The 17,657-nt window shown below is 39.7% G+C and overlaps 1 protein-coding gene across 2 annotated transcripts in view; it reads right to left on the reverse strand.

Moving 5' to 3' along the window:
- LOC124167583 (nephrin) overlaps window positions 1-17,657 on the reverse strand; it is a 952,155-nt gene that overhangs the window by 65,654 nt on the left and 868,844 nt on the right. For both annotated transcript variants that reach the window (XM_046545557.1, XM_046545556.1), the window contains exon 10: window positions 4,470-4,823. In XM_046545557.1, the coding sequence (XP_046401513.1) occupies window positions 4,470-4,823 (354 nt within the window). The remainder of the gene's footprint in view (window positions 1-4,469; window positions 4,824-17,657) is intronic.

The following is a 17,657-nucleotide window of genomic DNA, read 5'->3' on the forward strand; positions in this document are numbered from 1 at the left end:
AACCAACGAATAGGGTCTATTACTCCACTCACCGCATCGCTGCCAATCGAACGAAATATTCTTTCTCCCATTCAACCGATCAGATATCTCCAGCAATTGAGTGGATTGTGCCGTCCACTACTTGACGGAATTCGATTGGCAATGGGCGATCGGTTGAAACTGAACGGTGAACATCAGAGAGTAAAGAATACACCTCGAACAAAAGCAGAGAGGCGAATAAATGAAGTGTTCCTCAAAGGAGTATTACTGTACCTATCCATTTGTTATCTGCCTGTTTGTTTAACCTCCTTCTCTTCAATTAAATCTATACTTTAGGCAAGAGAGTCGAGTAAATGAATGTTGGTGTCGTTTTCTGATGAATAAATATTTTTTTAACAACCACCGTAAAGTAAACTGATAGAAATGGACCTTGGCTGCTGGTTTCAGTGTTACAATGAATACTGAATTCGTGCCATTCAGATCTATCAGCTCTGGCGTACAACGAAGAAAATATAAATTTTGATAAAAAACATTCTTCTCTGTATCCAAAACCAAAGAATATTGAGAATTTACCAATCTTTAAAATTGAAATGCATTCCCTTAACAACTGCTCGTTTGTTATAAAGGCCCTATACAGTACGCACCATGTTTTCGGGACTTGGATGTTGATCGTTCTCTCTTGAAAAGAAATTAATTTGCAGAGGATTAGAGAGTTTAATTCACTAAGAGTATTCTTCATTGCAAAAAAGGGTCCCATTAGAATGAAAAATGCTGTTTTGTATTAGAGCGTTTGAATCAGGCTACTTCCGAATGCTTACCATACGAAAAATTATAAATAAGTAAACATTTTACAGTAAATATACTGACAAGAGTTACATTCTTGGATTGTTCACCCTATAACTATGTATATGTTGGGCGAACATAAAACATGATAAATAAATAAATAAAATAGAAGTTTATCAAGTTGAATTTTTTTGTAGGATGTTGTGGTAGTATAAATAATATAATGACCATTTACCATCATTGATGAACCATCCAGGATGGATAATATCATAAAAATCATATCAATTATCATAAAAATAAATAAATATAAAGGGGGTAGAGTTTGCACAGTGGCCCAGGGAGCCAAAGGACAGCAATTAAATTGAATTTCAGCATCGATTACGGGGAAATATAACACAACCTGAATTATTTAGGTCAAAACAACAGGGGTATTAATATTGAAATAATTAATAGCATAAAAGTGGTCTACGCTAAAATTGAGTTGCTATGTACTTTTCTTAATATTTAATTAATACAAGCGGTTTCAATAAATGAACAGAAACCGAAGTTGACCATGAAAAAGCCATGCATACCGATTTGGGAGATGATATATTCCTCTTACATGAATAGGAAAAATTAATCCTTTGCATGCAAAGCATTCGTGATACTACGAAAAATAGTATTTGTGGCAATCTATTACAGTTTACCGCATAAATAAGAACCTATTGAAATATATTCATCCAAAAATATCGGCACCAATTTGAGAAAAGTATATTTCACGAAATACTAATGAGAGGAGGGGGATACTGGTGAGAAACGATTGATGCCTGGACGAATTGGCAATTAGAACTCAAAAGCTGAATCTGAGCGCTAAATCTGCGATAAAAGGCGAGTCTTCATATCCGGGAAAGCAGCGGAAAATCAAGGCGGAGGCATTTGGTCCAGTCAGTCGCGAATCTATATGCGCTCTAATTGAAGTCCAAATCGTTCGAATCCCCCTTTATCTATCTTTGCCTGCATTCCACTGCCTCTCTCCCTATCCCCTTTCTCTTTCTCTCTCTCTCACACAGACGATCACGAGTCAATTGGTGTAACAGCAGGCGTATCAAACAACAAAGAGAGAAGAAAGAAACACAAGATAGGAGGAATCAGATCCCGAAGCGATACAGGATAGCACCTGTCGACTTGGAACGCCCGATTTTGAATGACAGGCATTGGAGGAAGTCGATCAAAAAATCCGTCAAGGCTTAAACGAAGAGAAAAGAAAAAGTTTTGCGCGTAACGTGTATAAACGAACAAATGAAATGCATCCCTCTGGAGTTTTTGACGTGATTCTAAAAGCCCATAAAATATCAATTAAATACGAGTCAGTATCGTCTCAATAAAAGCCATGTGAAATGTTCAAGTTTCTTTGAGACGAATTCCGCTGTTTCATTGAGGCGAATTCAGCTACGTACTTTGAGACTTTCGAATTGATGTCAAAAACTTTTAGAGAGAAAGCGTTGCTATATTCAACACTATTTTTTGAGAAATGAAAATTGACATGCAGGACGAAAATACAATTATTGCGATTGAAAATCTCCCTAGCGGTAGAAAAATTTATTTCTTTCAAATGTATTGAATGGAATTGATATCTTACGTATTCATGTTAATGACCAACAGCAGAATGTAAACGCTTAGATAATTATCAAGTGACTTCGGGTAAGGACATCATATTTCATTAGTCATATATAGTCCAAATAAAATTCTTGCAACTTCTAATAAGTATTCACTAAGAGATGATCAAATTAGCGATTTCACAATCAGTATCATTTAAGTTGAAGTTTAAACCTTTCGGAAAAATGCCTATTACCCAGGAGACTAGAAAAAGGTTTAGAATTATATTAAAGCCATATTAGATGCATTGTGGAGGCATGTCACTATTTATTTTTTCCTAATTTTTCTAGCAATGCCCTGCTATCAAAAACGCTAAAGAAATTAAAGCGGAATTTACTTGACCTGTATTATAAATGAAGCTGCAGATTTTTGACTTTATTCACTCTTTAGTGTGCATAATGCATAGCTATCAATTTAGACCGTTTTGGGAAACGAAAACTCTAGATAGATGAAGCCAATTGCTCAAGTATGTCATAGTGAAAGCATAAACTTAAAGCGATGATTAGATCACCGAAACGATCGCTCAAGTGACGCGTTCTCTCAAAAACCGGAAAATAATGAAAGAGATTGCGAGTCTAATCCCTGTCACTCAACCTTCCTTCAATGATTTCTTCAAATTCATCTTTTTCCATATTTCATGGCAGTTGCATTGATGCTGTAACATTCAATTTACATACTCTTCAAAATAATCCACAATAAATGTGTATTGCAGTCAACTCACATTCTTCCGCCACTCTTCCCCTTGCCAACTGCAAGAACATATTTTTTCATTTATTTCGAACTAAATTTAGCTCTCTTATAATTTTTCAAGGAAAAAATCCAAACACATACTATCGCTTTCCACACAGAGAGCAAGTTGCATCATTTATTTTTTTTCAAATTTACCAGAATATTGTTACAAATAAAGCGATTCGTTTACGTTCAAGCTCATACCATGTCATAAGAGGTGATTTTTAAAATTTTATGAGGAGTTACCCATACTGTATTCTAGAATAAACCTCTTGAATAAAAACCTCGTTTGCCAACTTTTAGTTGATGCAAACCTGAGATATTACAAATTGTCCGGAACAAGCTCTTCCTTATTCGTGGCACCTCACGGTGTAAGATGGAGACCATTATTTTGGTCATCGGAACGCATTAACATGATCGAAGGTGAATACCATGGCACAATGTTCATCTTATATAGTAGGTTACCTCATATCCATTCCTCTATTCCCAAGGATAAAATTCTCTTTTCATTTGTTTAAGACGCTTAAAACGTTTCGTTTTTTCCGACGTGCCCATCAATATCACGCAATCTAGATCCAGAGGATGCCACCTGCTATGGAATTAGTGAGCACTTATTCATTTGTTGAAATTTCGCTCCTACCTTGCATAACCATTTGGGCAGTTGACTGTGAAGTGAATTTTGACTACCTTGTGCGCTTCGTACAGCTCAGCGTCAGTGCCCCTGAACATGAGCTGCATCACTCTATTTTAGATGAGACGTCGCCGAAGCATACATTGGAGAATATTAGGAAGAATTCATAGTTGGGTCTATTACGCATTGCCATATGCCCAATGCATCTATTACACATAGATTGAATTTCCCCGTGCAAGGAGCATTCATTTTGAAATTTTCCGATCTTCTAATAACATTACGAGGGCCACATTTTGGCAGGTGGACGTCTTTAAGTAACCAGGCTGCATTCAGATGCTTATGACAAGAAAGATTTAGAGCTTTCCCGGCGAATAGACCGTGTGAAGAGTTCTCGGAATCGCCACCGGGTAGGGAACTAGATTACTGCCGACGTTTCGATCTCCGACTCGGCTATCGTCCTCAGGGCTATGAACGTCGAGTGAGAATTTTCCTAGCTTGTAAACAGTCACAGTAAATATATGCAAGGAAAATTCTCATTCGACATTCATGGCCCCGAGGACGATGGCCGAGTCGGAGATCGAAACGTCGGCAGTAATGCAACTCTTGTCTCGGTGGCAATCCAGAGAAATCTTCGCACAGATGCCTATAACCTTCGCGCTATTTTTTCCGCCACTGCACCACTCAGGGTGCGTAGGGCAGCTCTGGTACTCACTGGCAGGAACAATGTGGAAGAGGCACGGCTCCCTCTGTCGGCCGATGGCATTCGAGGCCCAGCACGCCAGGGTGCCGAAGTCTGCCGCGGAGGCGGGCGTGTAGTTGAGCGAGGAGACGAGCGGCCCCTCGGAGATGACCCTGGAAGCGGGCACGTGCAGCACCTCCCGCGACTTGTTGTACGTCCAGCTGAATCGGACGCCATCCGAAGGGTCCGCGTCCACCTCGCAGCGGATCCGAAGCGTCTCGTGACGAAGGGCCCCCACCTGGCGGGACGTCCCGGAAACAGTGGTCGGCGGCTGGGGCCGCGTCGCGACGCCAGTCGACTCCTCTGGAGGGCGGCACCGCGGCGCATCTGAAAAGACGGGGCAAATAAATTGGTGAGACAAACATAACAAACAATGCACTGATTCATGCGATGGTGGTTGGCGTAACATGGTGAAACTCCTTCATGATGCACAAAGGTTAAGAAAAGACTTAGCTGTTTCACAAAATAAAATATATTTGCGACCGGTTTCGATACAGTATATCATCATCTGGCAATTACAAGTATCAGTACATAGAATTTATACCCTCTAATGCCTTCAAGGGTATAAATTCTATGTACTGATACTTGTAATTGCCAGATGATGATACGCTGTATCGAAACCGGTCGCAAATATATTTTATTTTGTGAAACAGCTAAGTCTTTTCTTAGCCTTTGTGCATAATGCACTGATTGGTTGAAGAAAAGGTTGCCTGCACAAATAATAACAAATTAACCACTGTCTGCTAGTCTCTTAAGTGTAATATTCATCAGATAACCATTTAAGGCGACTACAGTTAAACATACTCGCTCCATAATTTAATTATCATATATAAAAAATCATAATATTAGCACAATTTCTAATAATTTGTTTCCATTTCTCGCAACCTCCGTTTATTTTTCCTATTTAACGCTAATCATGGTGTCATGAAGACGTTGTCAAAAAGATAAAACTATTGTAACTAAGGAAATTGTATTGTCCATAATTATGGACGGTTACGCACATAAAAGTCATGTCCATTGTATTGGACACTTAGACTGGAAAAAGAATACAATTTTATTAAACTCATATGAGAGGTAGGGAGAGGATTAATCTCATATGAGGTTATTAGGGGCCTCACTATTTTAATGCACAAGCAACTTGCATTTTACAGCGTTCTTTACTGTGTTCTAAGGCATTAGATGAATTTTAAAGCGAAACTTTTCCAACTCATGCAATGAACGAAACATCCGATTTTTAAATATATTCACAATTTAATCTCCAGGATACATAGCCTTCCATTTGTAACATCCTGCGAACCAAAGCTTGAGTTAGATGTGGCAGATTTCTCACATAAAATTCTGGGAAATCAGTATCTTTATAGGCACACTCCTGCTCTCATGCGCACTTATCTAGGTAGTGGAATACTGAAGGTATGGGATGGTATTTGGAGGAGTCAGCCGACCGCTAAGGTCATTAGTGCCTTTAGGAAAAGGGGAGGAACTTAAAGGTAGAAGGATACCCTGCGTCGGCCTCAGCCTATTAGCGAAAGGTGACATGGGGACAACGGCTTAACGGCCCATTCGACGGACGAAGTGCTGAACTTGAAATGTCCTCCTCCAAACAGTTAAGTCTACCACTCTCTGAAAATTTTCTGCCACTGCCAAAATTTGAACCCGCGCCCTCAGTGTGCGAAGTAAGCAAACTGTCCACCATACCAACCGGGTTCTTAAAAATGTATGGTTAAAATCGGGTTCAAATTTCATCATGCACGGGTAATGAAGACGCTTATCAATAATAGAAGACCCTAAGAACCCAATAATAATTATTATAAGATACTGCTCTATCAGCATCGTTGAGTTCCAGCATCGGATGATCAAACCGTGGTCGAAGATTTCGGACGCTCACTGCAAAAATATTTGAAGTGATAACGATACTGCCCCCCCTATCCGAGACATACACATTGTCTGTAAGTCAGGGGTGGGCTCTATCCTTAATTATCAAAACCAATCTTTTCGGGTAACTCATTGATTGAGCTATGCCAGAAATAGCAGTTTACGTTGAATCTGCTCAGACAGCTTCCTTGCTTGGATAAGTTATTGACGAATTTTGAGTGTTCTGAGGCAACGCAGCTTTAGAGAAATAGATATAGGAGAGCAAAGAGCAATTCCCACCTTGGTCATCTTGTATTCTCGTCCTCACAGCGTTTCGCCGCGCAAGCAAGAATCCTCTCCCGAGTGGCGATGAAAATAAGAAATCTCGCGATCGCATCACGTTGAAACCGGACTTCCTCTCGCTGTTCGAGGGGAAAAAAACATCGGCCAATCGGACCGCGACCCTTGCTCCCCCTAATCGAACTGCGAGCAGCGCTCCTTCGATTAGATTTTGTTTTTCTCTTCTTCCCTTTTCTCTGACTTCCATCCTTACAGGATGCGACACGACGTTGCCAGATTGGTTTCCACAAGTAAATACGCCATTTAACAAGAATGGACCCCAATTCGACCACAAACGTGCCGAACGATAAGTAGATATCGTAGCATACAATCCTAATCCTTGTTCAATATATACATACTTCGGTGCGACTCAGTTACTCTCTGTTATTTTTGTTTTCAGAAATAGTGCATAGAAGAAATAAAATATCGAAGGAAGGAAATATAAAGTTTAAGTAAAATTAAGTGAATAAAATTGAATGTACTATAGATTTTTAAGATCTTATGTATTGAGCGAAAGAGCGCACCATTGCGTTAAAAAATTTACGCTCCATAATTTCCCCAAATAGTCCTTGCGTAAGAATTATTCCTTTACAATGAGATGTATATTTTTTCTCATAAAATATTCATCAAATTCCATATAAAACATGCTCGTTGCAAACTTTAAGCAAGTTCCACCGGAAAAAAGATAACAATACAGGTAGATAAAGATAACAAATTAACAATAAAGATAACAATTATAAATTACCAGAATATAGATCGTGGATGTCTACACTTCGTAATATGCGAAAGGAGGTTTGTCTAAAACGAACGAAATGCAGGTCTCTTACTACTTTAATTACTAGTTTTTCATCGGGGTAGAGCGAATTCAGCTCTAAAAAATTCCAATTTCAGGTTCTTGTTACTATGGTCCCTTGGAGCACAATTTCCTGTTGTCCTAAAACAACCACATTTTAGCACATGAATATCAATTTTATTTAGATAATTATGTGACAAGGAAAACATTACTTTTCCTAGTTCTGAAAAATAAGGGGTGGCCTTACGTACGGTCCATTTTGGAAGAGTAAGATACATTTTTATTGCTTCTTCAATATGAATGCCGTTGTGATAAAAAACAGACGTAAAGGCCCCTATGTGATCGACAGTCCAATAAAGGTGTAAGAATACAATTTGAGATAAAACTCTTGATAGAATTAAAATTTAAGCATACCCACACTACTTTTCGAGTAATTGTCAATTAAATGCCATAATTTATAGGTAAGCGTAAGTGCAATTAATATAGTGGTTTGCTAGCAATTGATAAAAACAATGACGTAAAAGAATCAGCATTAATATTTCAATATTCTGAGCACAATGAATTTGCTTCATAACACCAAGGTAATATAGTATGACGGCAATTATTTAACTCTAAATACTCTAATAGTATCTGCTTTTGAGCATTTTTTTTGTCGCGACGGTGCACGCCATTGAAATGTCTTTAAAACTGAAATGTTCCTGAGGTATACAGTCCTTGACCTCTGTAATTCCTCAATGTAAACTCGAATAGCGGAAATCTTCCGTTCCCTAGTTACTTTTGATCCAAATTATTGAGAATCAAAAATTGATTGTAGGCAACTTTAAAAACATATTTTAACCCAAAACATGTCGTCGCATCGGTTACACAAAGTCTCTCGTTACTGCAGTGCTTTGAAATTCGTCGTCGCAGACCAGCGACAAGGTTTTTCACCCCGACAGTGGCTTAGCATGCACGACCCTCGCTATATGTGCCACAGTGTGGACTTGTGACGTCAACATCTTGTTCGGAAAAACCCATCCCGAAGTTCGCTCTGAGAAAATGGCTTGGTGGTGTAAATGGTTTATACGCCTGACCGGCAATCGGGAGATCCGGGTTCGAATCAAGATAATAATTTAATTTAAGTCAAATATTTTTTCACGGCGAACTTCATCTTTTGGGTATTTAAAAAAAATAGTGGTAATTCTGCTCAATGGACACGAGGACATGCGAAAATTCACACAATTCAGTCTTCCAATTAGGAAATCACACTTACAAAGTGTGACTGGAATCAATGAGTAGCAAGCACTTTCTTCCTTATATGTTCGTTCTCCGTGCTCGCTCTCCGAAGTGGAAACAATGTGGTGAGTCATCCCTTCAGAGCGCATTTCCTCTGGAGGAGTTTAAACTCCATCTCACCACAGTGATTTCGATACGACTGCGTGACGGCCAATTCGATTTGCAGGGAAGGCCTCTGACCCCTTCAATCAAATGCCCCTCGCAATCATCCCCCACGCAAGAATACCTTCCACTGACGCCAAAGCTCCTTTCACAACGGTAGGACCACGACACGGAGTTAGATCTTAAACGGTCGGGAAATTCACCACACGATAGCAGAAGATATCCTTCATTTACCTTATTTCAATATCGGTTATGTTAAAGTTTGAAACATGAAGGAAATCCTTATTTTCTGCTTCTCCATCCGCCTACCACTTCTTGACCTATTCACAATGAAAATCTACAGTTGGTAACTCTCTTGCAGGAATGTTAATGACGCCACGAACTCCTAAAAAGTGATTTGCCGCTCCATGAGTATTCCTGGGACTAGTACATCGGGCTTGCTATCCTTATTATTGTTCACATTATTATGGTTTTTCCATAGTAAAAGGTAGGCGAGTAATTAACCAGATCTCTAATGATTCCAGCAACTCATGAAAAGTTTGCGGATACTTCGCGTTCCCTTACAATAAACTAACAAAAGAATGACTGAATGAGAAAGTTTACATCTCCATCTAAACTAGTATTTTCCTTTAATCCACCGATATTTTTATTTATTGTTTCTGATATCGCGTCGAAGTGCATGTCAAAAACCTTTTATCTACATTTCGAAAACAGAACTATAGCTTTCGGAAAAATATGAAAGATCAGGATATTTTTCCTCTAAACAGACAGGAAATGGGCGAAAAACTTACTTAATGAAATCATACCGGATAACAGAATTTTTTCCCCCGGAACAATAACGATGGGAAATAAATGATACCGCAAAATTGTCGTCGTTTTAGCCTCACTTCTATGAATGCATTCCGTGAGGAGTATTTTTGCTGTCCCCGACGAGATTGACAGAACTAATGAGAGGTGCAACCTAGGTAAAGACCCGTGGAAAGGATGACATTGCCTTCCCCTTTCCACCCTGTATGTGTGACATTCAAACATATGCGACTTAGTCTGGGGTGAGCTCGAACGTCACCGACTCAAACCGGCTCTTGAGTTGAGCACCGAATGAATCAATGAAATTAAAGATTGCAGTTGAGTGAAAATCTGAAATGTATTCTTCATGAGATTGCCACTTGGAAATAAATAAAATTCATTTATTCTTACCTGTGTGCGCGCGTACCCTTTCTAAGTGTAGCACCTATTTTCTATCAAAAGAAATTATTTTGGCTGACACAAAATTATGTGCTAAAATTATCAATTATTTGATACAGGTTATGCTTGCGTTCTGGGCGTATACATAAAAAATAAAAAATTCACTTTTTAAGCTATTATGGTGCAGGTGCAGGCAAAGAACCGAAGGAGCCGATAAAACGTCAAATGAAAACGAAAATAGCAGACGAAAAACTTATCAGCTTTATATCTTACTAGACACGCATTGAGACACAAAATGCTCCTGAAGTTAGCAATATCAGGGGAGTTAAGGTTTAGACATATGGAGTAAGGTCTCGTCTTCAGTTTCTGAGGAAGATAGTGAGGTATCTCGGAAGGATTATAAAGTGTGTGGAATAATGCGATAACTGTGAATAAAATTGACGGAATTAAAACCATACAGAGGAAGTAAAACAGAATCAGGAACAGCGAGTTGCTGTTTATAAACCGGTGGAGCGAAGTAGTCTATCAAAAGAACCACGCATAGAGGGGAATTTGTAATTTTGAGGCTGAGATTTGTTCGCTAATCAAAACCCTATTCATACTGATGCAGAGAATAAACAAACTATGCTTAGCACGCACTGCAGAGAAAATTTTATAACTTTATAGACGCAACTACCTTCATTAGTGCCCGGTATCTCATATAGAAATTCGAGAATAATGAATTGCATGAAAATGACTTGTATAGTGATGGTATATATGTGGAGCTGCGACTGTTCATTTAGCCACGAGATAAGGTTTTCAAAACTTATTGTGCTCAAAATAAACCGCAATAAAATCTCTGAAACCAGGACTTGCAGAAAATCAACACGTTCAGTCCCGAGCTAGTGACTACCTATGCAATAAAATAATTTCGTTAGTTTTTAATAAAAAAATATCAATTCGTTTTTTTTAGTTTCCTTTCCTTGGAAAATAGGACTTTGTGTTGTCTGTTATTCTTAACCTTATTGTTGTGCAGCTAAACGTCAGTTCACATATTTTCTGTCGCCGCGTCATAAGATTTCAAAACTTACTGCGCTCAAAATAAAATACACTAAAATCTCTGAAACACGAAAAAAAATTTGTTGGTTAAAAAAAAGATTTATCAATATAATAATTATTGTTATACAGTTTCCTTCTTTTGGTACTTAGTTGCGTGTTTGCTTTGTCATTGCAAAGTATTTACAACACTTTGGTTACATAACAAACTGCATTATGAGAAGAAAATAGAATTAGTAATGAAAATGGATTCAATAGATAGTTGTTCAGAAACTTTATGCTAAAAGTTGTTCAATTGCGAAGTTAAAATTATAAAAGGTATTTGCTTACGAGAAATATATTTCAATTTGAATTTACCACCAATTTGGCATGCTAGATAATACGCCCATATCACGGTCGTCTATGAATCGGTTCACTTACATCGAGATTTCAAAGAAATAACATATTCCATGCTCCAGGAATAGGCTTTTTAGCAGATATCATACTTTATACCTATTGGAATGCACTAAATATCGATCAGCAGAATTCACGTGGCTCTAAATACAAACAAACCTTAGCCGTTGACGTCCCTAAACCCTAAATTTACTGCCAGAACTCTAAAGAAGAGGTTTTTCTCGTCTTTGGAAAATGATCGACGGATATTGGCCCGACTCTGTACTCACATCCACCGCTGCTACATTCTAAGCACGCCTATCTGCCACTCTGGATTCCGGGGAATGGGAATTAGCCGATAGGGCGGGAGACCTTTCACCTCCTCATTCCGACGGAGCGTCCTTTGCGCCTCCCAACGCATTCCGCAAGAATCACACGGAACGACCTCTTACGCTCCCAACCGCCCTGCCAAAAAACAACTCACCCCTTCGCTCTCGGCGGCTGCCTCGGGATGGGTCCTTCCTTACACAAGTCCCCGGAATGCGAGTGCCGACCAAATTCAGAGCAGTCAAACAGGTGGATTTTTTGTGTACCTACTCAATGAAAATTTACTAAACCCTTTCAATGAATTGCAGCTTGAAAATAAGCGGCTGAGAGGATTACGGGGTATGCACAACGTGTGTCCATCTTTGCAAACAACGTTTTCACCAGCCACGCAGCTGGCTTTCTCACATCAATGAAGTGCAGGAGGGTGGTATCGACCCGTTTCATAGATATCCGTTGGAGTCGAAAAGGCGGTCGAAACTAACTCCTTGTACTTCAAGGACCTGAAGAAGTCAACTGAAATTCCGGTGAAACTGTTATCTAAAAAGATAGAAACACGTGCTGCATATCCCGTATACCTCTTCGCAGTACCTTCACCACACCGCTTCAACATTATTCTTGTATCATATTCTTTAATAAATATAGATGTATTCTATTCTTTGAAATGAATTAATGACAGATACTTTTCAGAGCTACACAGAATATCAATTCAAAACCTCACTGCAATTTCATGATGGTACCTGCTGATAACAGGTACTCGTTCGTTCTATCATATGCTCTCATTTTTGCTTTTGGTAAACGATTTTTGTTCTACCATCCCCAGCCGCACACAGGCGGCTAGCGGGGTGGTATTTAGATGTCAATTAATTGAGGATTCAACTCGTGCTACTGGAATATGGGAAACACACGCACAGTTCACAATCTGCTCCGCTTCGCTTCGGCAACAGCATTTATCAGCGCCATTTACTGCGATACACACGCCACAGTCTGCCGCAGGAAAAATCTCGACACTGCGTTCATCCGAAGCCATCGAAGAGTAAACACGACCACCACCATCGACAAATGCAAGCCACGCATCTACGCAAACAAAAGAGCATCGCCAGCGCATTTTACCGGTTTCGACACGCGCCAGCGAGGTCATCCTCCCTCCAAACCTATTCCCTCGCGATTCTTTATCGCTATTATTTTTTCCCCGCTCGCCATCACCATGGTGCCCTAACGTCGACACCTTTCTTGTCACTCGTCCCGCTGCGATCATTTTCACCGACGTGTTGTTTGATTCATCCTAAAGAAGATTACAAAGAGTCCCAAATCCGTCCCATGGAAGGTCGGTTTGCGTTGCCACATTTTGCGCACATTCATCGGTTTTCAGAAATGTCCCCAGCGTGGTTAGGTGCATTTAATCGCAGTATTAACAATAGAGCGTTTGTACAAAAGAGGAATATCATAGAAAAAAGTATGCATTAAATGCATCATCACAAGTATAAGCCAGCAATCGTGTGGTTTTTTTATGCAGCTCTTAATGCCACTCTTTTATCAGCTAACCTTTTCACAGAGATATATTCCTTCCCTTTCAAATCCTTTATAGCCTGTCCCAAGTAACTCATTCGAGGACTTCCTTTTCCTTTCTTCCCGTCCACGCGTTCCGCCTGATAGCCTTCATTATGCCTCATAATCTGGCCAACTACCCTGTCCTGTCTTCTCCAAAATGTTTTTAGAAGACTTCTCTTTTCTCACATTCTTCTTTGCATTCCCTCATTACTTAGTCGATCTATTTTGTCTTCATCAATCTTCGGTAGCATGACATTTTGAAACCTTCCACTTATGACTTATCTACTGCTGTCAACGTCCATGTCTCGCTTCCATAGATAAACAAACTCCACATGTAATATATGATGCGTGTGTAGTATCATATCATCGTGAATATATATATTTCACTTATAACACTTATTTATGAGTTATTTCCTCGTGAAATTTGGATCTGTCAGCCTTCAGCGCCGCGAGAGGCGACTTTTGTAAATCCATTTTGAAACAAGAATGGCCGCAGCATATCTATTGGCTCACTGGAGAATCCTGATTTATAACATTCTGTGGCGACTTAATATCGGCACCTTTCACGCAAGTTCCAATCCTTTTCACCCGCAGTGGGTGGGCAGATTCGCCACTGCAGCACACGCGTGGGAGGGCTTCGTTTTCGAAGCCTCTCGTGTGAAATCGACATTTTATCGTCAAGTAAACCCGTCGGGGAAACCATATAATCATTTGCGATGCCCACAATCCCTTTTTGTGCGATCTTTTTGTTAGCCGCGGTTCACGGGAAACCTCCCACTCAGCTCTCCCCCGGGGGTTGTCGAAAAATATCTGGGCTTTCCATCGGTTTTCCTCGCAAAGTGAGAAAACAAAAACCATCAGAGGCAATCCCTCTTTTCAGAGGCGCACTAGGGTGACTTTGACAGTTTTTCAGCAATATCTTCCGCGGATATCATCCCACGAGATTATCAAAACTCCGACTAGCATCGTTTGTGTGAGAGCTGAAAAGAAAACCATGCAATCGAATTCAGTAAAGCATTAGAAAACCCCTGAGATGACAAAAATCACATATCCAATCAGCTACTCCACATTAAATATTTTTTAGATGCAGATGTATATGCTTGACAGGCATATTTCATGTTTATTTCGTTTCATTTGTTTTCTAATAGGATCTAAATAGGCTCTGAAACGTCTGCGAAACGCCCGAAAACCCTCATTCGTAAGGAAACCAAATAGAACTTCGAATATGCAGGTTAATATTTTTTCTAGTGAATATTTTAATAAATGCGTTTGTTTGTGTTATTAAAAATTCACTATAAGTTCTGAAATGCCACTAAGGTAGACAGTATCTACGAAATATCATAAAAAGTTGGTAATAATGTAAACTCACTTTTAGAGCACTCAGTCGAATGCTGCCTGTTTAATGAGAGAGGCGATAGCAATATAATAAATATTTGCTCAGAGTACAATCCCACAAAGATCGCCAGTCACAAATATATATGTAGAGAGTTTATGAACAAAGTATGAAAGGAGCAGTGAATTGAACATTAGCTAAGTAATTTATAATACTATGAAGTAACTGCATATATGAAAATATTTACCCATCCAAATATCACAACCTACTATCAAGGACACCTCTTGTAAACAACCAAAAAGCATATTGATGAATAGAATTGAGTAACAGATTTTTTTGTGCAAGCTTAACAAAAAAGCCCTGCAGATTCATAATCTTCTGAAGATAAATTACAAAATTATTTTCACAGAGGTCACGATGGACAAGGCCACAGGTTCTTTGGTTTCACAAATTTAGAATGGGTTAATACTTTCCAAAGGAAACCTTCAATGAGGTAATTGAGGAAGTAACTAGAATGTAAAGAACTCGTACGTTATGTGAGTGGTGCTTGCCTAATCTAAATAGGAGTTCTTGCGAAACCGCGAGGAGTTTCCATTGGCCACTAATGAAGGGGTTGCATTGCGTCATGGATTTCCTAAATGTTTCTTACCAATCATTGAGTAGCTAGAAAGTCTCAGATTTATTTGCCTATACGCAAAAGATGGGAATTGAGGAATAGAATTATTAGCAAGGGGGAAAAGGTGAGTTCACGATTGATTTTAGTCAATTAATCGATTGGTCGTGTATACTAGACCCTGGCCATTTCCATTAGCAGGTTAACTGAGGGAATGAGAAGCAAAGGGGTACAAGTGATTTTTTTTCTAACCATAGTGAGGTACAGAGTTTATAAAATAAATGTACAAAAACTTGGTGGCTAAAGGATACAAGTGACTCTCTGTTCTGTGCTGACATCGAGTGGAAAATAAAATGCATCACTAAATATCTAGTTGATGTCTTCTACTTTTTTTCCCAATTTCTGTAACTAACTCTGTTTAAAAAAAAACACTTGTACTCCTTGGCTGAGACCACCTGAATTTTCAAAACAGTCGTATTCAACTTACGTTATTAAAAGTCGCAGCATAGATACTAGGATGCGAGAATGCGGCGTTGGAAAAAGATTTTGCAACACCTTCGGTCGGCTGAACGGGACCATTTTCCACTGGTTTGAAATCACCTCATTTCCTTGGCGATAAGATGGTTGGTGAATATGAGATAAATATTTGAGACCAGTAGCATTACGCTGCTCATAAGGAAACTTTTTAAGGCTTTCATCCCTTACTTTTTCCGCCCACCCTCTTTTTTTTCCTTGCGAGGGTTTTCAGAGTCAGCATACAAATAATTAGCTCTTGTTTGCGAGTTCCGCTATACTTCCCTTAAGCAGATCCCGTTTCATAGCCTTCAAGTCGGTCATTCTTGTTCAAAGCTGTATCAAAGCCACACAGGAGCACAAAAATTGCCCTCATCTCGTTGTAGATGAGAAAACTTCGTAATAGTTTACGGGGGGGGTTGGAAGGAAAACCAACAGCGAGAGAGTCGCCCATATCACCGCCGCGATACGCCCCTCTGCTTCCCAGAAGAGGGCGCGCTGTGAGCAAGGGAAAATAGGAAGAGCCGAGCATCCTTGCCGTCACTAGACAGTGGCTAGGCAGTGACTGGCCTACTGCTGCTGCTGCTTCCATGGCTGTGGAGTGCACCTCATCTCCGGTCGCCCCTTCAAAGGGCGGAAGAGGGACACTGGCCGACTAAACTTTTCCACTTGACGGTCGATCGCCTCGTCTTATAGGGGAGCGAAAGAAACCCCTTTCGGCCACTGCTGTCGGCACAATTCCCTCGTGGACGAATTCCCACAATTCCGCTCTCTCCTCCCTCCACACAGCACGGGAGAGGGTTTTGTGGGGTGGAAGGAAGGGAAAAAACACTCCCAGGGGTTGGCAGAGGGTGGGGAGGGTGGGGAGGCGTTGTTGAAGTGTCTTCTGGTTGGGTGAGGGGGAAGAGAAGACAGAGAGTGTGATGTCCTCCCATCCGATCAGCTACAATAGTCGCCGTCCCACGAAAACTCACTCCTTTAGTGAAGATGATACTATTCAGAAAAAAAATGGAATTGGATTTGAAGGATAAATTACTACTATTGGCGTGAAAGAACATGATAACAGTGTGATATTGTACCGGAAAACAAATATGTAATTTTTATCCCTTGAAAAATTTGTCACTTTTTGATTTATCATAAAGAATGTGCTCAATCTCAATCACGTAAGTACTGGTGCAAATGGCACAGTCACAAAATGAGAAATAAAGATTTTGGGAGAATTTTTCCCTGACTAAAATTGATGACAAATAGGCTGAATCATAATTGAATGCAATGACTTGCTATAGTGTATTTTGGTTTTTTGAAATCGCATTCTATACAGTTGGCAAGTTCATCCTTTTGCTCGTACTAGCTTTAACATGCAAGTTTGAATAATTATTACACCCTGCCACTAAATGCATCTGATCATCAGCACGACGCGTTTCACCCAATTGTAGCATCTATAAGTGCCTAATAATTGAAATCAGTATTCTTTGTTTCGGTCACTAAGCAAAGCATTGTGGTCCTTTAATGTGTTCCATATAGATCAGTGTTAATTAGTTAACTGGTGGTTGTCAATAATAATAGGTGCAAATGTTGATATCGGATAAAATTAGTGCCTGTTCATTTCATGAAAGCGGCGTTTGCCAGTTATCCATAATTCCATTATCCTTCCACGAAACCGGAAGGAAAAGGGATGGGAAAACTCCAAAGGGATGTGTATACTTAGACATTGTTGAAGAGTCTTTCGGCGGAATCGATGGAGAAGGAAACTGGCCCACACTTCAAGACTTCCTTCTTCATGATTAGCTACAAGTGATGTCCCGAAAGAATTCATATCTATAGAAAGGCATAATATGATACTTTCCTCAAAAATGATTTTAAGGATAGATCATC

Source organism: Ischnura elegans, chromosome 11, assembly GCF_921293095.1.
Source record: "Ischnura elegans chromosome 11, ioIscEleg1.1, whole genome shotgun sequence".
Lineage (NCBI taxonomy): Eukaryota > Metazoa > Arthropoda > Insecta > Odonata > Coenagrionidae > Ischnura > Ischnura elegans.